The sequence below is a fragment of the Carassius carassius genome, chromosome 15, assembly GCF_963082965.1.
Source record: "Carassius carassius chromosome 15, fCarCar2.1, whole genome shotgun sequence".
Lineage (NCBI taxonomy): Eukaryota > Metazoa > Chordata > Actinopteri > Cypriniformes > Cyprinidae > Carassius > Carassius carassius.
The window spans coordinates 9,399,610-9,427,168 of record NC_081769.1 but is presented as its reverse complement, the minus strand read 5'-3'; the positions used below and the strand labels follow the sequence as shown (position 1 = coordinate 9,427,168).

Sequence of the window (27,559 nt, the reverse complement as noted above, 5' to 3'; positions counted from 1 at the left end):
TTATTGTGATATTATTTATTATGATATCCAAAAATCTGTAAAAATCTAACTTTCACTCAGGTGTTTTAATCCTAGACCCTCATCTACAAGCATAATTTATCATGCCCATAATCACCTGTCCCCCACACAGCAGCACAGTCACTGTTTTTAAGAAATTAAGCTAGTTTATTTAATTGTAATAATAAAATAATTGAAATAACTAATGTTCAAACCACATTGGTTAGAATTTATAATTTTATTATAGCCTAATGAGGTCTGTTTTACCATAAAAAGTGTATGATTCCATAAATTAATTTACAGGTGGATTTATCCAGCTATAGGGACTGCAGCATATGTTAATCATAATAGTTGATCAAGAGTCAGTCATTGAGCTCAGCAGTGAGTGTGTGCTGTGTGGGGGAGGGGTGATCGGCTGAGGTGGGGGAAGGGAGAGACACTCACTCTTTATGGAAAGCCGAGTGGACCAGAAAACGCGTGCTTTTCAACGGCGTATTAATTTTAAAACGCCGTTTTCATAACGCCGCCAGGCGTTAAATAAGCGCCGTTACGCGATAAGTTAACGCCAGACGCCACCACGCGTTAAAATAACGCCACATGCCGACAGACGTTAAGTTAACGCGACATGCCACTTAAGATGCAGATTTATTTACTCATCTACATGGACACACCTCTCATGGCTACAACTCTACGGTAAGTCAGAGCATCCAGTTTGCAAGAGCACGAAGATGGCAAGGATAGCCCTTACAATTATACATATAGCTTTTGTCTCATAAAGTTATCACCCCAGGCACGTATGAGTGCAAATTTGGAAATTATTTTATTCAACAGTTAAGTTAATAAGAAATTCATATTATAATTTTATTATTATATTATATTTTGAGTAGGCTATCATTTCAATTTAATAAATAGTTGGCAATAGTTTCACAAAAATAGAAATTCTGTTTATTTACATTTACATTTACTCAACCCAATGATTCAGATGCAGCTTCTGAAACAAAAGTATAGCATGTGTAATTCTAAATTAAATATTAATAATTAAAGCTACATTTTGTTTGCTTTTTCACATTTAACACAATTAGGCTCTAAAATATCTTCTGAGGGTACTTTTTCTTCCTTTTTAAAAACATGATAACATATGATATACTGAAATCCTACTCAAAAGTGGATACCTGATTTATTTTACAATAAAGCAATTACGAATATAGTTATCGAATGACACAAATAAGTCCAAATTTGGAAATTATTACAATGGTTAAATAAATAAGAAAATGTATGGCAAGTCCTGACCTTTTGGATGTATTTAATTATAAATACCTTTGTAATCTATAACAGTACATTTATTCATTCTTGAATATTAATATAGGTACCAGTAATTTTGGCCAAATTATATATACTTCGTTTGTGAATTTGCACATGCTATAACGTAAGCATCATTAATGCCCCCTTTGTGTTTAATAAAAAAATAAAAAAGATTGATTAGTGAAATTAAAGAATGATTTAATAAAAAATGTGATTGATTATTAATTGTCTCTCATTGGCCTGATTAGCTTTGCCCTGAAAACCTTTCTTATTTAGTGGTACAGTATTGCATGATTTGTACATAATACACTTTGCATTAACGTTTGCAATTAGTTTTTTAAAAGGAAACGTTACAGTATCAAGGCCTCTAAGCTTACATTTCTTTTTTGATATTTTTTGTTTAGGAACATAAATAAATTAATAGGGCAATATTTGATTTTTTTTTTTTTTACCTTTTTGATCCCATTTTCCATCTCATTTTTATTAAATTAGTAAAATACAATCCAGAAGAATAAGATACCAGTCAAATGAAATCAGCATCAACATTTCAGCTTTGCAAGGCACAGAACTCTGCTGTTGCATTAAGGATTATACAGACTTTTTGAGAAGACTTAATGTGGCGTTAATGTATTTCATAAGAACGATGTAATGAAATTAATGTTTCAAATATAAAGTTTTGAAAATGGAAATATTAAATGATTTAAATGACTCATTTATACTTTCAAATGAAACTAAAACCGACAGTAGGTGGCAGCATGTCCGTGCCTTATCAATGAATCATTTATTTAATCGATTCGTTCATTCAAGAACAAAGCAAATTACTTTCTTTATGAATTGGTGATGGATAAATCATTGACTCGCTAGATTGGTTCAAAAATGCAGATTCATTCAAAAACGTTGTTCAGAAACAGCTGTGTGTTTGTTTGGAGATGCACCGCGATCAGCTGTGACTTTGTTTGAATTTGTTTTTAAGAAATAGAGCAAATTAAGTGTTCCTGAAATTTAAGCCCATATGTTCAGGGGCGCCTGCAGGATTTCTTCCGAGGGAGCCCTCTCTACACTGTTTGTTATGATGAATGACAATACTGCAGACTGCTTTCACGATCTGAGGTGAACCATTAAACATTTACTGCCTTCATTCAATCCCCATACTCCGTCTCTTTAATCTTATTTACTGTCCTAACTGCATTATTATTATTTTTTTCAGATTTGCCTTTGTTGTTGATGCTAATACAAAATATCAGGAGGGACTCCCATAAGTCTATTTTTAGGGGGGGTCAGCTCCGCAGTTCTGCTTAATTCAGCTATGATTATCATTTCAGTTCATGTTTATATATATATATATATATATATATTAGGGGTGTAACGGTTTTGTATTTAACGCCTGGCGGCGTTATGAAAACGGCGTTTTAAAATTAATACGGCATTGAAAAGCACAGGTTTTATGGTCCACTTGGCTTTCCATAACTCTTAGAACTTCATTTGAGCAGCTTTAGGATGAACTCTTAATCACGTCAAGAAAACATGATTTCTACACCAAATGTGAATGTGTCAGCTGATTTGTAATACAATTAAGAACTTTTTGGTTATTAAACTTAATATATAATCACTTAATATTCTTATACTCTAAGAATAAATTACAATAATAAATACATTTTCATTCATGTGAAAATAAAATTTGTAAGGAATATGTTTCTGATATTTTCCTCATGTGTTAAATAGGACTTAAGTTAAGAAATAATAGTGGAAGCTGGCTTTATTCCAATTAAAAAACTACATATCAGTTAAGGTCAAGACAATATTGGTCATGCTTTGTGTTTTAAGTTCTTTTCTTTTTTGATGATGACAGAATGGAATTAAGGATCAAAATCATGATAATTGATCATTAATATAATACTACATACACAATTATCTCAGTATCTGATTGACACGTCATCATAGTAGATGGTTTATTACCTGTTTAACATTTTACCTGAAGGACCACAGGATCAAACTCTGCCTCTCTACACTCGTACGTTGAATGTGAGAAAACACAAAATAAACAAAATCTGAAATTAATTTGAATGACAGAAGTATTCTGTTTAACTGTCAGATATTGTGGTAATACTGTTTTCATAATTTATTTTGCCCACAGTTCTAAATGAAATGTTCTAAAAAGCAGACATTCATTAATGAGTAGTATGAAATATAATTTAAAGGGTTCATATGATGCGATTCCTTTCTCTTTGGAGTGTTACAAGCTCCTGGTGCAGGGGTAGGCAAGTTCGGTCCTAGAGAGCAGCAGACCTGCAGAGTTCAGCTTCAACCCTAATCAAACACACCTGAACAAGCTCTTCAATCCATTCAGGATTACTAAGGTACAGGCAGGTGAGTTTTTTTTTTCAGGGTTGGAGCTGAACTGTGCAGGACTGCGGCTCTCTAGGACCGAACTTGCCTACCCCTGTCCTGGTGAAGAAGATCTGTAAAGTTGCAAAGACTAAAGTCTCAAATCCAAGGAGATATTCTTTATAAAAGTTAAGAGTCAACTACGTCCTCCTAAAACACCTCGTTCTAACATGCAACACATGTCTACGTCACTGTGTGAGAAGATTTGCATAACGTCGCCCACGCAAAGAAAGAAGGTGTAACGTTTATTCTCTCTGTTGCCACTGATGACGTGTCGTGGAGTCGCTGTGTGTTTCATTGTGAAAGAGAAGCAACTGTGTTTGGCCTTCCAAATGACGACACAACTAGAAATCAGTGGTTAAGTTGAATTTCAACACTGTTACAGTACAGTTCAACCCAAATATTCAGATGTGTGCAGTGTATTTTATGGAGGACTGTTTCCTGTAGCCTACGGTGTCTGTTTCTATAAAGTGAGGCAGTTCCAACTTTGCAAGGTCTGGTGCTTCTGACTCACAGCCTGTAAATACATTTACATATTTACAGAATGTGCCACTGATGATTCAAATGTGAGTTTTGAGCAGTGTAGAGTAGCGCTAGTTGCTCTCTGACTACAAATGCCGATATGGTTTTATGTTTACGTAGCGCAATATGCAATGTGTAAAAAGGTATTATAAGTAATTATAAACAGTATTTATGTCCCCACTGGATGCAGCAAATGCCTTGTTTGTAATGGGTTTTATTGGTTTTGTCTCATCGCTCTGGGACACACATGACAGTATGGTGAGGGATTTAACATTTCCATCACATGCTTGAGGTATCTGGCCAATCAAAATGCACTGGATAGCTGGCCAATCAGAGCACACCTCACTTTTCAGAACAAGCTTTGAAAAATGTACGTTTCAGAAGGCAGGGCATAGAGGAGAAACAATAATATACATTATATGGAAAATAATGTGTTTTTTGAACCTTAAACTGCATAAACACATTTCATTGCACCAATTACACAAAATAATGTTCTTTTTAGCAGCATCATATGAACGCTTTAACACAATGATGTGTAATATCCCTTTCCTATTCTTATTGTTCTAGATGTAAAATCTATGGGGAGAAAAGTTATGCTTGTAGATGAGTGTCTATGCCTGAAGCACCTAAGTGAAAGTTAAATTTGACATATTTTACATATCTGTGAGAATTAAACGTGTTTTTAAGAAATTAAGCTAGTTTAATTGTAATAATAAAATAATTGAAATACCTAATGTTCAAACCACATTGGTTAGAATTTATAATTTTATTATAGCCTAATGAGGTATGTTTTACCATAAAAAGTGTATGATTCCATAAATTAATTTACAGGTGGATTTATCCAGCTATAGGGACTGCAGCATATGTTAATCATAATAGTTGATCAAGAGTCAGTCATTGAGCTCAGCAGAGAGTGTGTGCTGTGTGGGGGAGGGGTGATCGGCTGAGGTGGGGGAAGGGAGAGACGAGTGTCTCTTCACCTGAGCAGCTTTGGGATGAACTTATGGGCTGAAATATGTGCCACCAGAAACTGAATTTGAATGGCTAAACTTGCTGAACTCTTATAATCACGTCAAGAATACATGATTTCTACACCAAATGTGAATGTGTCAGCTGATTTGTAATACTTTTAAGAACTTTTTTTTTATACTTAATATATAATCACTCAATATTCTTATACTCTAAGAATAAATAACAATAATAATAATAAACAATGAATAATGATAAGAAATCACAACTTATTAATTGTGTTATTTAATCAGTGGCCTTCACTCTGAGTATTTGTGGGAGACGGGTGACAGCTTATAAGAGCTCATAAACTACACAGAGAAAATTACCAGATCCATTTTATTCAAACCTTAGACAAACCTTATCTTTTCGTGGCTTAAACGCATTGAAAATCAACTAATGTAAACATGCCCATCTGCTTTAATTGTGAAGATAGTGTAATAGTGTCTTGTGCATTCAAAGCCTAATGCCCTTCTCCTTCCTATCTTTTTTTTATTTTTATTTATTTTTTATTAATACTCAAAAATAAAAAATAGCACACATATAATAATACAACCATCAACATAAAAGTGGTAGACAATAATAACAAAAATAAATTAGAAACAACAACAACAAAAAAAGAACAGAAAAATACATTACAACCTAAAATAATACAATCAAGACTTACATGTCATTAAACAAAAGAGTTACACACAGATACAGTTACAAGGCATTTTTGTTTATAGACAACTTTATTAATGAATGGTATTGCTCAAAATCTTTTATAAAAACAAAGAAAAGAGGTCTAGGGTTTTAATTTTTGCATCTGTGGAGGTGAAGCAAAATCAGATTCACTACATGAAATAGTTTATTTTTAGATCATTCATGTTCAGTAAAACCCAATACTACGTCCTTCCAAAACAGAACAGAACAGAACAACTGAAGGAAATATCACCTTTCAATCTTTTCATGTAATGTAATGTCTGAATTATTTTGTAGGAAATCTCCTTTACTTTGTTAATTAGTAAATAAGTATGAGGAATGATGTTACCAGATGTTACCCACTGTATTATTCAAATAGTAACAGCTGGCAGAGTAATAATATTCTGCTGAAATAATGACTGAACTATCCTATTATTTTTACTGCATGGAGATGCAAAACATAATCTACCAACAACAGTATCAACCAGATTAGGAGAAACCGGTGACAAAGCATGGACACCTCTCAGTAAAGCAGCTACATCTGACCTCATAACTATGGACAATTATTTTGGAGAGACAGGAAATTGAGAGTAATCTAAAAATTCTTAATATGAAAATAACAATCCTTGAGATCATGAAATGACTGATCAACAGTATGTTTTTTTATCAAACCAACTCTGAAAAAATAAGGATTTACTCTTGTACAAAACACACTACAGTTATTCTAAATAAAAGGGTCTTGAATATTAGCGACCAGCCCTGAGAACCTGTCTATGGAGAGCAGATCATATAGCTGATGCTTTATCAATCTTACAGTTACACATGAGAAGAAAATATAAACTGAAATATAAACATAAACAAACAACAAAACATAACTGGGAATAAAGTTCCACAAAGACACTGGGTTCTTTCTAAACTGTTTAAGCAAATTGATCATGAAAGTGTAATTTAAAGTACTGTACTCCAAAAGATGAAGCCCCCCTTTATCATGTGTTCATTAACAAATGTTCAGTATAATGTGGATCAGACTGAGAGACATAAATAATCCTGGAAAGGCCTTCAGTATACCTCTCAAAGATATATCTGTACATCTTTTTCTGTTTTATCAATAAGGAGTTTGTAATTAAGATTACATCTTTCTTTCTTTCTGATACTTAGTTATTAGCATACCTAGACAATTTATTTTCTTTCACTGGGATATTATGGGCAAAGTATTAATTACAGTCTTTAATGGCAAAAGGTTCACACTTTTGAATATTTAAGCATGAACCCGTCTCCCCGTATCAAACCGCTCATGCAACATTAGTAATGGTCTGTATTCGTCTCCATGCAGACTGACTGGTTTAGGACTGTATAATATAGCGCGGACAGAGCGCTTTATTATCTGCGTTCAATCCGCTTCTTCATAACTGCATCCGGGCACTTCGCGTGAGATGAGGCGGGGGAGGGGCTGCGCGCGCTGCCGTTACACAGACACTGATGCGCGAGCAAAACTGCGCGTTTACGATTCAAAGTCTGAAAACACGTCACGAGAGCACCTGCTACTCAGTGTAGGTTAGTCAGTCTTTATTTAAAAACGAAATACTGTAAACTTGTTTTAAACAACTGTATTATCTGTTTATTTCTTCATGTGCAACTTCCGCAGTCTAATACGGATGACGTATTGACTTCGTGATTGGTCAAATTTATAAACGATCCAAAAGGTGCAATTTCTACAATGGCCCATAGGAGCGACATAGAGCTCTGCTTCTCCCTGGCCTCTGATTGGTCAGGACAAAAAAAGTCCTAAATTGTCAAGGTGGCCCTCAGTTTACTGGTGTGTACTCTGGTGAATGTCCCCAAAAGTAGCATAAGTAGGTACACACACACACACACACACACACATACACACAATTGCATAATAAATTAAAAGAAAATAGAATACAAAAAAGTTAAAAAGGTAGTTAGATTTTTTGTTAAGAATAGAATTAGAATAGTGAGTGTTAAAGTTAGAGGGTCAAATAAAGATGGAAGAGATGGGTTTTAAGCCGATTCTTGAAGATGGCTAAGGACTCAGCTGCTCGGATTGAGTTGGGGAGGTCATTCTACTAGGAGGGAACATTTAATTTAAGAGTCCGTAAAAGTGACTTTGTAATTTTTTGGGATGGCACAATCAAGTGACGTTCACTTTGCAGAACGCAAGCTTCTAGAGGGCACATTAGTCTGAAGTAATAAATTTAGGTAAATGGGTGCAGAGCCAGTGGTAGTTTTGTAGGGAAACATCAATGCCTTGAATTTTATGCGAGCAGCTATTGGTAGCCAGTGCAAATTCATAAACAGAGGTGTGACGTGTATTCTTTTTGGCTCATTAAAAATTAATCTTGCTGCCGCGTTCTGGATTAATTGTAAAGATTTGATAGAACTGGCTGGAAGACCTGCCAAGAGGGCATTGCAATAGTCCAGCCTGGACAGAACAAGAGCTTGAATAAGTAGTTGTGCAGCATGTTCCGAAAGAAAGGGCTTAATCTTCTTGATGTTGAATAAAGCAAATCTGCTGGATCAGACAGTTTTAGCAATGTGGTCTGAGAAAGTCAGCTGATCATCAATCATAACTCCAAGTCTTCTAGCTGTTTTTGAAGGAGTTATGGTTGATGTTTTTAACTTGATGGTGAAATTGTGATGAAACAGTGGGTTTGCTGGAATCACAAGCAGTTCTGTCTTGGCAAGGTTGAGTTGAAGATGATGGTCCATCATCCAGCCAGAAATGTCTGTTAGACAAGCTGAGATGCGAATAGCTACTGTCGGATCATCTGGATGGAATGAGAGGTAGAGTTGAGTATCATCAGCATAGCAGTGGTATGAAAAGCCATGTTTCTGAATGACAGAACCTAATGATGCCATGTAGACAAAGAAGAGAAGTGGTCCAAGAACTGAGCCCTGAGGCACCCCAGTAGTTAGATGTTGTGACTTGGACACCTCACCTCTCCAAGATACTTTGAAGGACCTATCTGCAGTGTTGGGGAGTAACTAGTTACATGTAATGGCGTTACGTAATTTAATTACAAAATTATTGTAACTGTAATTAGTTACAGTTACTAAGAAAAAATGAGTAATTAAATTACAGTTACTTATGAAATTTTTTACGATTGCAAAGGGGATTACATTTGAATATTTACACACATCCACATACAGATTTAACTGATTTCTTTACCAAATTGCACTGACTATTCTGAGACATACGCCCTAATAATTTCCGGGATGCGGAAATACAGTCTGGTTCGTAGAATCCAGTCATAAAAACGGAATGCCTAACGCGGACGGAATATGCCACATTTTGGATGACTAAATCAAAAGTAGGTCAGTACACTTGAATCAAAACATGACATGGACTAGTGTCTGTCAATATTAAGCCCCAAAAATGCAATATATGACTTGCACATTCTGCGTGTCTGTGGAAATCAGGCGCGGACTGGACACCGGGAGAACCGGGACAATTCCCGGTGGCCTGGCAGCCGATTTTGCCCCACTATTTAATATCATTATTGTATAATTGCCTGCCGAATGTACTAAAGCGATCATTTGCGAATCCGCCATTTGATAATTGAATCTCTAATAAGTCATGAATTCTTAGTCATGACTCGCGCGCTCTCCGCGCCTCCGCCAAACGGTTTGGATCAGACTCAGGGTAATCAATGCGAGAGAGAGAGAGAGAGAGAGAGGGAGGGAGAGGGAGGGAGGGAGGGAGGGAGGGAGGGAGGGAGAGAGAATAGAGTGGACTGCTGGAGCAGAGAAGCAGAACTCCTGTTCAGGGTTTCAGGTCAGTTTCATCTGTAAAGATGCTTTTTTGTCTTTGCTTTTTTATTTATTTAATTAAGCAGCAGCACGTTGCTCATCAGTCATCACTCAAAATACTATATAAATTATAAATTATATAACTATTGTTTAACTGTGATAACCAAAAATGTAAAATTATTTTACAAATGTATTTATTTAAAAATAATAAATACAAATCCATTTGCAAAAAAAAAAAACAAGGTTATTTTACTTTTATATAGGCTAATAAAATCATGGTAATTTTTTGTAAGGGAAAAACATGACTCGTGTACAGTATTAGGATTTTTCTATAAAGATATTGTAGTATTGTAGAGTATTGTATTGTAAAGTATAGTTTTGTTCAATCTTGAGTATTAAAGTCATGAGAAAGATGGATAACGGGGCAAAATAAAGAGACTGAAGAGAAAAATGGAAGTGAAGGTGCAGTTCAGGAGAGAACTTTTAATTATTTTGCATGTCCCCAAATTAAAGATTTAAACCTTTTTTATGTCAGGTCCATATAAAAAATAGTAAAATATGTCCATGAATTTGTTTGTATGAGTTTGAATTTTCCAGTCTGAATTTTTTTCCCAGTCCGCCCCTCCTGTAAATTAATGGCAAAGACATGGTTTCATTTACTACACATAGGCCTACTGAAGCTCGCAGTGTTTTCAACCTCTGCCGCCTCAATATAGGAGTACACGAGCACATAAACATAATTTCTAGAACTGCTCTGTGTCACTTCATGTGCATTTTACTTATTTTGAGAAAACTATCATCATATACAGAGACAGCAGTTTCAAAAAAACACCAATGTTTCAGGAGTTTATTACACAGAATACGTCACATGCTTATTAGATAACTGTTTTTAAGTTGATGTATATGCTTTTATTTATTATTCTTTAATTTTCACAAATTTAGAAAAGTAATCAAAAAGTACTCAAAAGTAATTAGTTACATTACTTTAATAAAGTAATTGAAAAAGTTACACTACTATTACATTTTAAACAGGGTAACTTGTAATCTGTAACCTATTACATTTCCAAAGTAACCTTCCCAACACTGCCTGATAGGTAAGACACAAACCAATGAAGTCTGGTTCCTGAGATGCCCTTTGCCAGTAGGGTTGATAGGAGGATCTGGTGGTTAACCGTGTCAAATGCAGCGGACAGATCAAGCAGGATAAGTAATGAAGATTTGGATTCTGCTCTTGCCAGTCTTAGAGCTTCAACAACTGAGAGCAAGTCAGTCTCAGTTGAATGTCCACTTCTGAAGCCAGATTGGTTGCTGTCAAGAAGGTTGTTGTGTGTGAGAAATTTAGAGACTTGGTTGAACACAGCTCTTTCAAGTGTTTTTGCAATGAAAGGAAGAAGGGAAACTGGTCTGTAGTTCTCTAAAAGAGATGGGTTGAGGGTGGGTTTCTTAAGTAGTGGAGTTATACGAGCCTGTCTAAATGATGAGGGACAAACACTAGTGTGGAGGGGTGTGTTGATGATGTGAGTGAGTGTAGGTACAACTGCAGGAGAAAATGCTTGAAGGAGATGAGATGGAATAGGATCAAGCGGGCAAGTAGTAGGGTGATTAGAAAGGATGAGTTTGGAGACTTCTGCCTCAGAGAGTGAAGAGAAGGATATAAATGAGTGTATGTTTGCTGGTGATATGAGCTTGACTGATTGTGGTGTGGAAAATTGTGCACTGATGTATTTAATTTTATTAATGAAAAACTTGGCAAAGTCGTCAGCTATTAGAGTTGAAGCAGGAGGGGGGTTAGGAGGACAAAGAAGTGAGGAAAATGTTTTAAAAAGCATGCGAGAGTTAGACGAATTGTTAATTTTGTTATGGTAGTATTTCATATTAGCAGTGTAGACATTAGCAGAGAAGGAAGATAGGATAGGATATAAGATATATATAGCTCAATTTTCAGCATCATTACTCAAGTCTTCATCATTCTAATATGATGATTTGATGCTCAAGAAACATCTCTGATTATTGTCAATGTTGAAAATAGTTGTGTACTATATATACAGTATATATACAGTACAGACCAAAAGTTTGGAAACATTACTATTTTTAAAGTTTTTGAAAGAAGTTTCTACTGTTAATCAAGCCTGCATTTATTTGATCAAAAATACAGAAAAAACAGTAATATTGTGAAATATTATTACAACTTAAAATAATAGTTTTCTATTTGAATATACTTAAAAAAAATAATGTATTCCTGTGATGCAATGCTGAAATTTCAGCATCATAAGCATCAGTCTATCACATGATCATTTAGAAATCATTCTAATATTCTGATTTATTATGAGTGTTGGAAACAGTTCTGCTGTCTAATATATTTGATGAATAAAAGGTTAAAAAAAACTGCATTTATTCAAAATAATGAAAATAATTCTAATAATATATATTCTAATAATATATATTTTCTTTACTATCACTTTTTATCAATTTAACACATCCTTGCTGAATAAAAGTATTGATTTTATTTAAAAAAAAGAAAGAAAAAAAAATGACTGACCCCAAATTACTGACCAGTAGTGTATATTGTTATTACAAAATATTTATATTTTAAAAACATAGCTTCTTTTTTTTATTTATTTTTTAACTTTTTATTCATCAAAGTATCCTAAAAAAGTATCACATGTTCTGAAAAAATATTAAGCAGCAGAACTGTTTCCAACTTTGATAATGAATCATCATATTAGAATAATTTCTAAAGAATCATGTGATAATGATCCTAAAAATTCAGCTTTGCATCACAGAAATAAATGATAATTTAAAGTATAACACATTTACATTTATTCATTTAGCAGACGATTTTATCCAAAGCGACTTACAAATGAGGAGAGTGGAAGCAATCAAAAACAACTAAAATTGCAATGAAATGTGTGCTATAACAAGTCTCAGTTAGGTTAACAGTACACGTAGCATGGGCTTTTAAATAATATAATAAATAAAAACAAAACAGAATAAAAAAAGAATAGAGCAAGCTAGTGTTAGAGGTCTTTACACACACACACACACACATACACACACACACACACACACACACACACACACAATTACATATTATTTAAAGAAAATAGAATAAAAAAGATTAGAAAGGTAGTTAGATTTTTTTTTTTAAGAATAGAATTAGAATAGTGAGTGTTAAAGTCAAATAAAGATGGAAGAGATAGGTTTTAAGCCGATTCTTGAAGATGGATATATATATATATATATATATATATATATATATATATATATATATATATATATATATATATATATATATATATATATATATATATATATATATATATATATATATATATATATATATATATATATATATATATATATATATATATTGTTCCCTCCTGGTGGAATGACCTCCCCAACTCAATCCGAGCAGCTGAGTCCTTAGCCATCTTCAAGAATCGGCTTAAAACACATCTCTTCCATCTTTATTTGACCCTCTAACTTTAACACTCACTATTCTAATTCTATTCTTTAAATTTTTGATTGCTTCCACTGTATATATGTATATGTATATGTATGTATATATGTATTTTTTTTCTTTCAGGATTCCCAGATGAATAGAAAGTTCAAAAGAACAGATTTATTTGAAATGTGACAAAGAAAGAAAGGAAATAATAACATTCTTAAATAAAAAGGGAAAGGTAAATAAGGAAGGATTTGGGTTACTTGTTAGGATATGAGTTTAATAAAGATAGAGTAGGATATAGGCTGCATAAAATGCATTTATAGGGTAACAGGGTTGAGTGAGAGGATTTAAAATCAAACAGGGATGCTGTTGGCTTATCTGGATTTTTGGGGAGTATTCTGGAGGAGCTGGAGACGCAGTGCCAGATGGGACTCTGGAACATGGGAATCTGGTATAGGGAAGAGTTATGAAGAATTATAATTATTCATGTTTTTTATTTATTTATTAATTTTTTTGTTGCTATTTTTATGATTATTATTATTTTAATATTCAGAAGTCATTTTGCTAACATGACTGCACAACATCAACGTACTGTAGGTGGCGCTATAAATTTAGATGTTATGTGCCAAAAAACTAAAGAAGAAGAACAAGAACGAGAAGAACAAGAACTCTAGGAGCGGGAGGGCGATGGTTACAAACAACATGGCTGAAGGCATGCAGAAAAAGGATATTTTTGTTGTTGATTTGTTTTAACGCTTTACAGTAATTTCACAAATTAAAACGTAACAAGACGGACTACAGTTATGTTTGAGCAAGAGATAACTTGTCTTTAGCGTTTGAAAGAATTAGAACTTAAAGGATTTCTAACGGAAACGGAACCTGTTCAAGAGAGTTTGAGTGAATAAACTGAAGAGCAGCATGAACCGCAAGAAAGACAAGGGCTTTGAGAGCCCACGACCGTATAAACTATAAGTATCAAAAACACTATTCTCACCGGATGTATGAATATGATTTCAGTTGTGTTTACTTGCCAAATCAGGATAGATTATTAAAATCATTATTTGCCGTCGCATGCATTTAACACTACTCTTTGTTTATCTTTTTACAACCCATCAGGTAGTCTGCATCAACAACATCAATTTTCAGAGAAAGTCTGTTATTGTGAGTAGTCATTTACATTCGGATTCTGTGTAGATTGTGAAAATTATTTGTGTATGAAAATAGAAAATGGGAAATAGGCAGACTTTAACAGGCAAAACTTGTGGAGTTTGAGACGACTTTAAGAAATCTGTATTAAAGTTATGTAATACTGAACAGATTATAATGCAGTCATTATTTTAAGTGTCACAAAACTTTTTTTTTTTTTTTTTAACTATTATGGAATGTTGATAATATGTTTAAAATATATTTTTATTAAGGCAAAGTGTACGTTACCAGAATTAAAAAAAAAAAAAAAGTATATGTGTGTGCGTGGTAGTCAAAGTTGTCCTAAGATAAGAATTCATTGTGGTTTTAGGACTACTTTCATGAAAGGTTTTGATCCACTTTCAAATGTTGACTAGTGTGTGTATATATAAATATTAATTCTCTCTGAGTAGGGTTATGTGGAGCTGACCATCTTTCCAACAGTGATGAACCTGAACCGTATTAAATTGAATAGCAAGCAGTGCCGTATCTACAGGGTGAGAGTGAATGATCTTGAGGCTCCATTCATTTACAACGACCCCACACTGGAGGTCTGCCATCATGAATCCAAGCAGTAAGCTTTTATATTTATGAACTTTCTATTTGGCAAAATATTGACACTTTAACTTATATCAAATGAGAGGAATCTGTTTTTTTTTTTTATATATTAGTTTTTATTTTATTTTAATTGTGTAGTGAAATATGACCCACAAATTTATTTTTGAAAATCACCTGTGTATCTGTTATCTGTCAGTATTTAATAATGTAATGTTTTGGGAATCAAGTCTGCTCTTGTCTTCATCTTGCTACATATTTTCTCTGTATCACTGTGTGATTAACAGGAGGAACCTGAACTATTTCTCCAGTGCTTACACAGCAGCTGTTAGTGCTGTAGATCCAGATGCTGGAAATGGGGAACTTTCCATTAAAGTTCCCTCTGAGCTCTGGAAACAAGGAGATGGTGAGTAGACAAAGCGATATGAAGTTTTAATACGGAGTATGGAAACTAAAGTTTCCATGTCTGTTTAAAATAGTTATGGCTCGATTATTTTGTAATCTAATGGTTTTCTTGATGATTTGACTTTTTTTATTGCAGAAATTTCACATTTGTTTAGCAGCAATTACATAAACAACAGGAGGAGCATGGAGAATGCTCTTTACTGATTATTAGTATAGACTAGGTGGTGGGCGATATCTCTATTTAAAATATATCAAGATATTTTTTAAACACGATATGGATTTTGACATATCGTATATATCGATATTGTTTATATTTAATTCTGATTGCGGCACTTTGCTTGTTTGCCTTCTCTGTGCTGTGCTCGCCCCGCCTCCTTGATTTTGTTCCCCCTCCCCTTGCGTGTTGTCTCATTGAACATGGCAACGTCCGCAACCAGCCCGGAGGCTACGGAACTAGTCTAAAAAAAAAAAGGACAACTGGCTCCATTATATGGAGATACCTCTGTTTTAAGGTGTCGGGCGAACAGCAGGCAGATGTCTACTGTAGGGCCCTATGATTTCCGCGATGCAGAAAAGGCGGACGGCATCACGAGTCCAGTCATAAACACGGAATTTACAGTTTAACGTGCAATGACACGGAAATTGTCAAATTTTAAATGAATTAAACAAAAGTAGGTTATTGCACTCACATCAAATCGCGATATGGACTAATATCTGTAAATATTAAGTCGGAAAAGTCTATTTAAGTATGAATCCTGCATGTTCTGCGTGTCTGTGTTAATGAATGGAGCAGAGGTGCGTCTTCGTTTATTACATACACGGAAGCGCGCGTGATGCTCGCAGTGATTTCAGCATCTGTTGTCTCACTAAATGAGGATGTGAACACATGCACAAACATCTCCAGAACTGCAGTGAGAGTCACTTCATGAGCATCTGACCGTTTGATTTGAGTAAAACTAGCATCATATCACATCATAGACTGTAGTATCACATACACAGAACTGCAAAGGTAAACCCATCAAAATAATAGTATTTGCCAGAAATCTATTACTATTGTTCAGGAGAATGTACATAGCCTACTACTACTACTACTATTAAAATGAAACGAACATAATTTAAGGAATAATCACACAACATTTCTTCCGTGTTTTATTTTTAATAGTAAATCCCCTTTGTTTACCAAAAAATAAAGTTTGCTTAATTTTCAATAATTAAAAGATAAATTGAATGAATGTTTTATGCCTTCATTTGATAACCAGAAAAATGTAAATGCACATAATTTCAGAGGGGAAAAAGATTTCACATAAGGCTATTTTAAGAAAAATATTTAACAAATTAAGTTGTTTTTATGCATTTAAATAATTACACATGCTAAAACACAGAATTAGGTAACAATAAAACATATGGTGAAGAAAAAAATAAGACATTTCATAGGGCCCTAAACATGTAATATTTGGCATTTTTGCTTTTGAAGTAGATTTGGGGGGTTATTTTTCCTGTATCGAGATATATATTGATATATAGTGTTGTCACGGTACCAAAATTTCAGTATTCGGTACCGATACCAGTGAAAATCCACGGTTCTCGGTACCAATTTCCGTACCAAAGCAAAACACAATATGCTAATAAAAAAAACAAAAAAAAAAAACACTTTTTATCACTAAAAATAAAACCAATGCCATTCTTTATACTAATTTAAAATTGTGATTAAAGTTTTTTTTTACAAGTAATACAATTATACAAAAAACAGTAAACAAGTTTCACCCAAATTGTATTTGTCTTTTAATTAATGAAATTTGAACACATTCTATTTTTTGGTAAATAAAGGATTTGCTATTAAAATTAAAACATGGAAGAAATATTGTGTGATTTATTTCTTTAAAAAGTTTGATTAATTTTTTCAACAGTAGTAGCAGTACCACATACATTCTACTAAATAATAGTAATATTTCTAGCACAATGCCTTCTTGAAAAAATGAACTTATTTTGACGGGTTGCCGTGAATACCTTTAAACTGACACTGGTTTTACTCAAATGAAACGGTAAAATGCTTGTGAAGTAACTCAGAACAGTTCTGGTGATGTTGTTTATGTATTTATGTCCTCATTGAGACGGCAGATGCTGAAATCACTGCAAATGTCACGCGCTTCAGTCTATGCAACCCTCTACGGACACCTCTGCAATTGAATCGCCATTGGCCATTAAATATTTTAGTTTACTTGCCAGACTGATATATAATTAGAACTTTAGTAATTAGAAGTAAACTTGATAACCATGTTTAAATGCATATTAGTCAATTTAACTGAACATTTTAACTGGAATGGTGGTGGTGCTTTTTTTGTCATTCAGTGATTCTGTAAAAAAAAAAAAAGGAGGTGAGAAAAACTAACAAGAATACTGATAAGATAATATTGATTTGAATTCTAATAAGAAGAACTATAAAAACACACGTAAAGATTACTAAGGATTAATATAAGATAATATTGATTTGAATTCTAATAAGAAGAACTATAAAAACACACGTAAAGATTACTAAGGATTAATTAGCTGCTGGATTCATGAATATTAATCAGGTTTTGTGCATTCGCTCGAACTGATTTGCTGAAATCAAAACGAACGATAATAAGTGAGCGCCAGCCAATGAGATTGCCATTTGCGCATTAACTCCACACACTTACGTTACCGGAAAACCCAGCTAAAAGTTGAAGATTTCCATAGATATGCCACTATTTTGACAGGAAAAAATACAACCAAGAATAGTTTAAATGTAGTGCGTCAATTCTCTCTCTCGGTCTCTGCGTATGTGTGAGAGAAAGCGACAGCGATCTGTGCGCCTTCACACTAGAGGTACACTAAACACAGGTGCGCTGTGCATCCATTGAGATGAACTGAATCACGCAGATCGCCTGACTGAGAGTGAAACTTTAAAGCACTCAGTCAGAGAGTGTTCGGCGAGTGAACATATATCTGAGCTAAACTTATACTTAGCCTCCAACTCACACAATGGCGAGTAAAATCTGAGAATTAATTAGCCATTGGCTAATATTAGAAATCATTTAGTCGCCAGAAGGAAGATTTAGTAGCATATGCGAGTGGTGTACTCGTAATTTAGAGGGTTGCTATGTAGTAAACAAACCCGCACGTCTCTGCCATTCATTCATTCATTCACACAGAGACACGCAGAACATGCAGGATTCAGATTTCAACCAACTTTTGCGGCTTAACATTTACAGATACTGGTCCATATGGAGGTTTGATTTGATTAATTTATGCTAACTTTGACAAATTCTTTGACTGTCCATATTAAAATGTAAGTTTCATTTTCATTACTGGATTTTGTGATTCCGTCTGCGTCTTCTGCTTCGCGGAAATCATAGCGCTGTATGCGTCAAGAACCGGGTTTGAACGGGAACTCGTTACCACCGGTACTTACAGAAACCTGGTACCGTCACATTTTCATTTTTTTAGTACCGACTTGGTACCGAAGTACCGGGTCTTTTTACAACACTATTGATATATATATTGTATATCGAGATATAGCAAAATATACCGAGATATATTTTTTGCTCCATATCGCCCAGCCCTAGTATAGTCAGTATAGTAGCAAGTAGGGCTGGGCGATATATCTAACATAGATCATGCGCATCTAGTCAGTAAATCTGGATCCGAGATTAGCGCTAAATCGCCATCACCTGCTTTCAAATGGAGCAGCATTTAATAGACAGAGCCTTAGATCACTGACAAGCTATGCAATATCGTGTTCATTATTGCAGATGAATCGCCTTCGATAATGAAAGTGATATTGCGATGCTTGTCAGTGATCTACGGCTCTGTCTATAAAATGCCGCTCCATTTGAAAGCAGGTGATGGCGATTTAGCAGTAATCACGGAACCAGATTTACTGACTAGATGCGCATGATCATATAGATATATCGCCAGCCCTAGTAGCAAGTGTCTTGCCAAGACTACGTTATAAATTTTACCATTCATGTTCAGTAACACACAGCCTTACTGTGAGACAGGGCCGGACTGGGATGTAATTTCAGGCCAGGAAATCCCACTCTCATCCAGGCCACACAGAAAAAAAAAGGGACAAAATTTTACCTTTTGGGGTACAACACCTGGACACCATAGCAGTACATCATACACTACATATTAGTACCTTAAGAGTAGTAATTCGTACCCTTAAAGGTTAAGTTCACCGAAAAATGAAAATTATGTCATTATGTCAAGTTCATCTTCGAAACACAGTTTAAGATATTTTAGATTTAGTCAGAGAGCTTTCTGTCCCTCCATTGAAAGTGTGTGTACGGTATACTGTCTATATCCAGAAAGGTAATAAAAACATCTTCAAAGTAGTCCATGTGACATCAGAGGGTCAGTTAGAATTTTTCAGCATCAAAAATAAATTTTGGTCCAAAAATAGCAAAAACTACGACTTTATTCAGCATTGTCTTCTCTTCCGGGTCTGTTGTGAGTGCGTTCAAAATACTGCAGTGTAGAGATATCCGGTTCGGAGGCAGATAAGCCTGAGCTTCTGTCACCACAGAGTACTCTGTTGTTTTCACTGGAAGATGCAAAAAATAAATAAAACTGTACTGTGTGTTTATTTGTAAGTAATCTTGGTACGAGTGCTGGTGCTTTTAAGGTCACAAGTACTCATTATGCCTCTTAAAAATGCACCAAAAAAGGTCTGATATGAAGGTTTTTTTTAATCAGTCAGTTTTAAAACACAGACTGTTTTCAGTAATAAGAATCATAATAATAATGTGTGCTGGTGTGTGTGTGCAGAGATGAACGTTATGAAGGTGTACATTGAATTTTCATTGGACCAGCCGAAGGGGGGGTTGCATTTTGTAGTACCTGATGTGGAAGGAAGTTTGGCAGAAAGAGCAGTCCATGTTTTTTCCTTTGGCAACCAGAATTCCACACGGTAAGCTGAATTAAGGAGATTCAGAAAAGTTATTATTACAGATTACAGTCCTGTTTCAGCATTATCAATTGATCATTTATTTTATGATTAATTTATTAATAATAATAATAATAATTATTATTTATTAATATTAATCTAATTGTTACAATATGTGTACATCTGTCTCTATGAGTATAATACCAATTGATTGATTATTATTGCCATTTACTGATTATTATTGATTCTAAATCTTCTCCACTAGGTTTTGGTTTCCATGTGTAGACTCATACTCTGAGCTGTGCACATGGAAGCTGGAGTTCACAGTGGATGCCTCCATGGTGGCAGTGTCCTGTGGGGATCTAGTGGAAACAGTCTACACCCACGACATGCGCAAGAAAACCTTTCACTACATGCTGCCCATCCCCACTGCTGCCCCTAACATTTCCCTGGCTGTGGGGCCCTTTGAAATTCTTGTGGACCCCTACATGCATGAGGTGAGAGAAACTGTAATATACTGTATTTTTTAGTCTTAAATCTGTAGTTTAGGAGTTTGGAGATGTTCATGCATTGAAAAATGTGACTAGCAGTGTACATAGCATGTTTTTATAAGTGCTAATAAACAGCCTGTAACAATGTACAAACTTCATAATCACGAGAAGGAGGTGGGAACCAGCGAACATTCAAATAAAACTTTAATTACAAAATAAACACAAAACAGCACGACAGCCCCTCACGGACGACTGCTGCGAACAAACAAAACCAAAACACAAAACGAAATCCAGGCCTGGTCCTTTCTCGTCCTTCACTGTCGTAGCTCCTCTTTTGTATCCTTCCGGATCTCCTCCATGGGACTTGGTGAGTGGTGCAGGTGTCGCTCATTTCCAATCACTCCACCAGCCATGACCCGTTCCCACGGCTCTCGGCCCGCCCCACTTGTCACACAGCCATTATGCTAGTAATAAGCAACTGGTTAGTAGTGAATAGTGTTCGCTAATCTAAAGTGTTACCCTTTAAAAAACAAACAAACAAATTTTTTTTATTATATCTTTTATTATTATGCAGTCCCTCCAGGATTTTGTCTGAAGTTTAAAGTCATTGGTGTACCCGTAAGCCAATCACATAACGTTTGGTTATGACGTGTGTTATGCGCTGGCTAAGCCGCCTCACACTTTCACTGTAAACACAGGTATGTTGCAAAAAACAAAACCATTTAGCCAATTTCGTTGCCTCTTTAACCTGATCCTGCATGAGAGCAACCGAGGGGGACACAATCACAATTATCGCCTTGCCGGACTTTTGCCTCCCCAGATTCTCGCTGACGATCGGTAACCGTTGATAAATTAAACTTTTCCCAAAATCTGTCGGGAGAAGGGCCACAACATTACCTCCATTCAAAATGTGAAACATACACTCTTCTTGTTCGTGCTTCAGTTGGCAAATGCCGGGAATATTCTCCCCAACAGAGCGAATAGCATCCTGTGTCTCCATGTCAGCTGTCATTTTCAATTTCCCTAACCTAAACTATAATCTTAAATTTGGTGCTTACGTTTAGATTAGCATCTCCGTCACAGCTCTCACCCTGCCCTCTATTCGTTGATTGGCCGGCTGTTTTGGAGCCGGATGAAAACTGGGAGATGGTTTGCTATCTCAGACTGAGTACAGAAGCGAACTGAAATTGAGCGGAAGTACGAAGTCTGACATAGTCAGGCTAGGTGCCACCACCTGTAGAACTTAATGGCACTGGTGCTGGTGTCCTCAAACGTTAGTCTGGAGACCTACAGTGGTTCTTGAAGTCAGAAAAGTCATAACCGTGTTAGAGGAATGTTGTCTGTGATATATTTTCACTGCACAACAATAAGAAATGCCGCAAATATCATCGCAAATTTTGAGAGAAGCTGCAGCAAAATTAGTCATTTTGAACGCAAAAAAACACAAAAAAAATTCGTGAAATCCCGGATTGACTGATTATGGTTTAATATAACACTTTGTTATATTACCCTTGAATTCAATTTAAGAAAAGTAGTGAACACTGCTGCGAGGGTGTTTCTAATACTGGTACTGAACAAGTGATAGTAAATTTGACATCTGTCTGTCTTCTGGCTGCCATAATCTATCTCTCAATTTTTTTTTTTTTTTGCAACCAACAAGTTTGTTGTTTTGTTTTCTTTCACTGTTGGAGTAGGGTAAATGGTTTTGCAAAAAAATTTAATAAAAAGTCCTCTAGTCTCCTACATGCCTTTGCCCTGCTATAGTTTTCTAAATGTCACCATGTTTGTTTTTGCACAGAAGCCAGTGGAATCAAGTTGTTATTTGATGTGCATACATGAACACAATCCATTCTGTAGCTGATGTACACGATGTAGCTCGTGAAAAGGCTATTATAACGTATTAATCCTTTACCCAGTTTCCGTATGGACATACTTGATATTATAAATAGTATATAGTGTGTGAAATGTGATTTAGAATGCCCTGTAGGTGATGCACACATATACATATAATAAATTATTCAGATTTACTGATTAAGAAAATTGAGAAAGAAATGCTTATATATTATATATACTTATTTTTTCAGATCTCAATTTTAAGTTATTGCAGCTTTTATTTGTTAATAATAAACTACTATGAATCAAATATATCATGCTTTCACAGGTGACTCATTTTTGCCTGCCTCAGCTTCTGCCCCTGCTGAAGCACACCATGTCCTACCTCCATGAGATTTTTGAGTTCTATGAGGAGATCCTCACCTGTCGCTACCCTTATTCTTGCTTCAAGACTGTCTTTGTGGATGAGGCTTATGTGCAGGTCTCATCGTATGCATCCATGAGTATTTTCAGGTATACAAGCTGTTCTTGCATTTATTTTCCAATATAAAAGTCTTGTTAACACTTTATTTTAAGATGTCCTTGTTACAGATGTTACATGTACTAACTATTATAATAACAATTACATTTATGCATTTAGCAGATGCTTATATCCAAAGCGACTTACAGTGCATTCAGGCTATACATTTTTTTTACCAGTATGTGTGTTCCATGGGAACACCCATAACTATTAAATATTAATAATTACATGCAGTTAACCCTAAGCTGGACCCTAATCTTGACCATATACTACATGAAGTTACAGGGTTCGTACAAGGTGCTTAAAGTGCTTGAATGTGACTTTTTGGAATTTCCTGGAAAACCCTTAGAATTGTCCTGGAAAACCCTTAAAAAAGACATAACAATGCTTCTCAATACATTAGAATGTTTTGGAAAAAGTTCATTTATTTTAGTAATTCAACTCAAATTGTGAAACTTCTGTATTAAATTCAATGCACACAGACTGGAGTCGTTTAAGTCTTTGGTTCTTTTATTTTTGGCTCACATTTAACAAAAACCCACCAATTCACTATCTCAACAAATTAGAATACCTCAAGACCAATAAAAAACATTTTTAGTGAACTGTTGGCCTTGTGGCATGGCATGGAGGTGATCAGTTTGTGGCACTGCTGAGTGGTATGGAAGCCCAGGTTTCTTTGATAGTGGCCTTCAGCTCATCTGGATTTTTTGGTCTCTTGTTTCTAATTTTCCTCTTGACAATACCCCATAGATTCTCTATGGGGTTCAGGTCTGGTGAGTTTGCTTGCCAGTCAAGCACACCAACACCATGGACATTTAACCAACTTTTGGTGCTTTTGGAAGTGTGGGAAGGTGCCAAATCCTGCTGGAAAATGAAATCATCATCTTCAAAAAGCTGGTCAGCAGAAAAAAGCATGAAGTGCTCAAAAATTTATTGGTAAACGGGTGTAGTGACTTTGGTTTTCAAAAAACACAATGGACCAACACCAGCAGATGACATTGCACCCCAAATCATCACAGACTGTGGAAACTTAAAACTGGACTTCAAGCAACTTGGGCTATGAGCTTCTCCACCCTTCTCTCCAGATTCTGGGACCTTGGTTTCCAAATGAAATATAAAACTTGCTTTCATCTGAAAAGAGGACTTTGGACCACTGGGCAACAGTCCAGTTCTTCTCCTTAAGCTAGGTAAGACACCTCAGGAGTGGCTAAACAAGAGGAATACGACAACTGTAGCCAAATTCCTTGACACGTCTGTGTGTGGTGGCTCTTGATGCCTTGACCCCAGCCTCAGTATATTCCTTGTGAAGTTCACTCAAATTCTTGAATCGATTTTGCTTGACAATCCTCATATGGCTGCGGTTCTCTTGGTTGTGCTTCTTTTTCTTCCACTCAACTTTGTTAACATGCTTGGATACAGCACTCTGTGAACAGCCAGCTTATTTGGCTATGAATGTTTGTGGCTTACCCTCCCTGTGAAGGGTGTCCATGATTGTCTTCAGGACAACTGTCAGCAGTCTTCCCCATGATTGTGTAGCCTAGTGAACCAAACTGAGAGACCATTCTGAAGGCTCAGGAAACCTTTGCAGGTGTTTTGAGTTGATTAGCTGATTGGCATGTCACCATATTCTAATTTGTTGAGATTTGAATTGGTGGGGTTTTGTTAAATTTGAGCCAAAATCATCACAATTAAAAGAACCAAAGACTTAAACTACTTCAGTATGTGTGCATTGAGTTTATTTAATATACAAGTTCATTCATTACACACAGACTTATATATTTTAAATGTTTATTTCTTTTAATTTTGATGATCATAATTATAACTAACCAATAAGGAAAATCCCAAATTCAGTATCTCAGAAAATCAGAATATTGTGAAAAGGTTCAATATTGAGGCCTTTAAATGGTCTCTCAGTCTAATTCTGTAGGCTACACTATCATGGGGAAGACTGCTGACTTGACAGATTTCCAAAAGACGACCATTGACACCTTGCACAAGGAGGGCAAGACACAAAAGGGCATTGCAAAAGAGGCTGGCCGTTCACAGAGCTCTTTGTCCAAGCACATTAATAGAGAGGCGAAGGGAATGAAAAGATGTGGTAGAAAAAAAGTGTACAAGCAATAGGGATAACCGCACCCTGGAGAGGATTGTGAAACAAAACCCATTAAAAATGTGGGGGAGATTCACGAAGAGTGGGTTGCAGCTGGAGTCAGTGCTTTAAGAATGTAATGATAAAAACCTTCGTATTCATCCGGAAAAAGGAGGCGGGAACCGGCGGACAATCAAACGACATTTAATAATTCAAAAATAAACACAAAACAGCGCACCAGCCCCTCACGGACGACTGGTGCACGCAAATAAAAACCAAAACACAACTAAAAGCCCAGGCCTGGTCCTCTCTCGTCCTTCACTGTCGTCGCTCCAGTTTTATATCCTTCCATCTCCTCTGTGGGACTCAAGACCGGTGGTGGGTCGCAGGTGTAGCGGATTTCCCATTCACTCCACCGGCCTCACTCGTGTTCCCACATCCCTCGGCCCCGCCCCACTCGTCACAAAGAACCACTACTCACAGACGTAAGGCAAGACATGGGTTTCAGCTGTCGCATTTCTTGTCAAGCCACTTGAACAGCAGACAGCATCAGAAGCGTCTCACCTGGGCTAAAGACACAAAGGACTGGACTGCTGCTGAGTGGTCCACAGCTATGTTCTCTGATGAAAGGAAATGTTGCATTTCCTTTGGAAATCAGGGTCCCCAAGTCTGGAGGAAGACAGGAGAGGAACACAATCCACGTTGCTTGAGGCCTAGTGTAAAGTTTTCACAGTCAGTGATTGTTTGGAGTGCCATGTCATCTGCTGGTGTTGGTCCACTGTGTTTTCTGAGGTCCAAGGTCAACGCAGCCGTATACCAGGAAGTTTTAGAGCGCATTATGATTCCTGCTGCTGACCAGCTTAATAGAGATGTAGATTTCATTTTTCAACAGGACTTGGCACTTGCACACAGTGCCAAAGCTACCTGTACCTGGTTTAAGGACCATGGTATCCCTGTTCTTAATTGGCCAGCAAACTCGCCTGACCTTAACCCCATAGAAATCTATGGGTTATTGTGAAGAGGAAGATGCGATATGCAAGACCCAAGAATGCAGAATAGCTGAAGGCCACTATCAGAGCAACCTGGCCTCTCATAACACCTGAGCAGTGCCACAGACTGATCGACTCCATGCCACGCCGTATTGCTGCAGTAATTCAGGCAAAAGGAGCCCCAACTAAGTATTGAGTGCTTTACATGCTCATACATTTCATGTTCATACTTTTCAGTTGGCCAAGATTTCTAAAAATCCTTTCTTTGTGTTGGTCTTAAGTAATATTCTAGTTTTCTGAGATACTGAATTTGGGATTTTCCTTAGTTTTCAGTTATAATCATCAAAATTAAAAGAAATAAACATTTGAAATATATCAGTCTGTGTTTAATGGATGAATATAATATACAAGTTTAACTTTTTGAATGGAATTAGTGAAATCAACTTTTTGATGATATTCTAATTATGACTAGTACTCTTTGAATCACGCTGTAAAGTGAAGCATGGTCAGGCCTTTTGCGCCCTCTGCAGGTATTTGTTATAATACGCAATAAACTTAAATTAGTCATGTTCATATTTTGTATAGGCATATTACATTATGTAGACCCATTTAATCAGGGTTGTTCAATAAAACCATGTAATTACTTGGTTTTGATACTTTATTAGAATCAATTATTATTGCCTCATCATTAGTTTATATATAGGCATACTAAAGCCTGTTTTTCACTTTGATCTATTTGTATTACTAAAAAATATCAAATTACTCCATTGTCAAAATAATTAGTAGATTACTTGATTAGCAAAACGATTATTAGTTACAGCTCTAGATTAGTTAAAATATTTCAAAATACAACTGCATTGTTTTGATTTGTGTGATTCAAGACAAATTTTGTCATTTAAAAAAATTTGTTTCTGTACGAACCATGTAGTTAATAAATATTACTCAGTACTTCAATGTATAGTTACGCTGTATCAGGGACACCTTAAAATAAAGTGTAACCTAAGTCAACCAAATGTTTTATATATAAATAAATATATATATTAGTAGAGTACCATGATCGATGGTCGTTTTGTCAAAAAACAACAACAAAAACCTCTCATCCGAATTAAAGGGTTATAAGTCTGAATAAATGCTAGTAGCAGGATTGCGCCATAGATTTGAGATAATTTTACTGACTGCTGAACGCGCTTTTTTAAATGGTTTCCTGGTGCTCGTTGTATTTTAAAACACAATTGCAATGTTTTCAACTGACAATATGGCATTTAAAATAAAATGATCTCAAATGTAACTGTGGCCCGTGTGGCTGTGCTGTGCAGTCAAAGAACTGCTTCCATCAGCACTGCTGGAAAACACTGTTGCTCAATGATCGTGACAGTGTGTGACGGAGCGAGCAATGGTTTGCCTAGATTTGGAGGTTTATTGCTTATGTCTCATTCGGCACAAATCCAAATCTTTACATATTCGCAATG

General features: G+C 35.6%; 1 protein-coding gene across 2 annotated transcripts in view; it reads left to right on the top strand.

Annotated features, from left to right (window-relative positions):
• Positions 1 to 13,767: 13,767 nt before the first annotated feature.
• Positions 13,768 to 27,559, top strand: part of taf2 (TAF2 RNA polymerase II, TATA box binding protein (TBP)-associated factor) — a 165,406-nt gene continuing 151,614 nt past the window's right edge. For both annotated transcript variants that reach the window (XM_059567327.1, XM_059567326.1), the window contains exons 1-7: positions 13,768 to 14,083; positions 14,222 to 14,275; positions 14,713 to 14,873; positions 15,142 to 15,260; positions 20,051 to 20,192; positions 20,434 to 20,665; positions 22,821 to 23,005. In XM_059567327.1, coding sequence (XP_059423310.1) covers positions 14,033 to 14,083; positions 14,222 to 14,275; positions 14,713 to 14,873; positions 15,142 to 15,260; positions 20,051 to 20,192; positions 20,434 to 20,665; positions 22,821 to 23,005 — 944 coding nt within the window. In that variant the 5' untranslated portion in view covers positions 13,768 to 14,032. The remainder of the gene's footprint in view (positions 14,084 to 14,221; positions 14,276 to 14,712; positions 14,874 to 15,141; positions 15,261 to 20,050; positions 20,193 to 20,433; positions 20,666 to 22,820; positions 23,006 to 27,559) is intronic.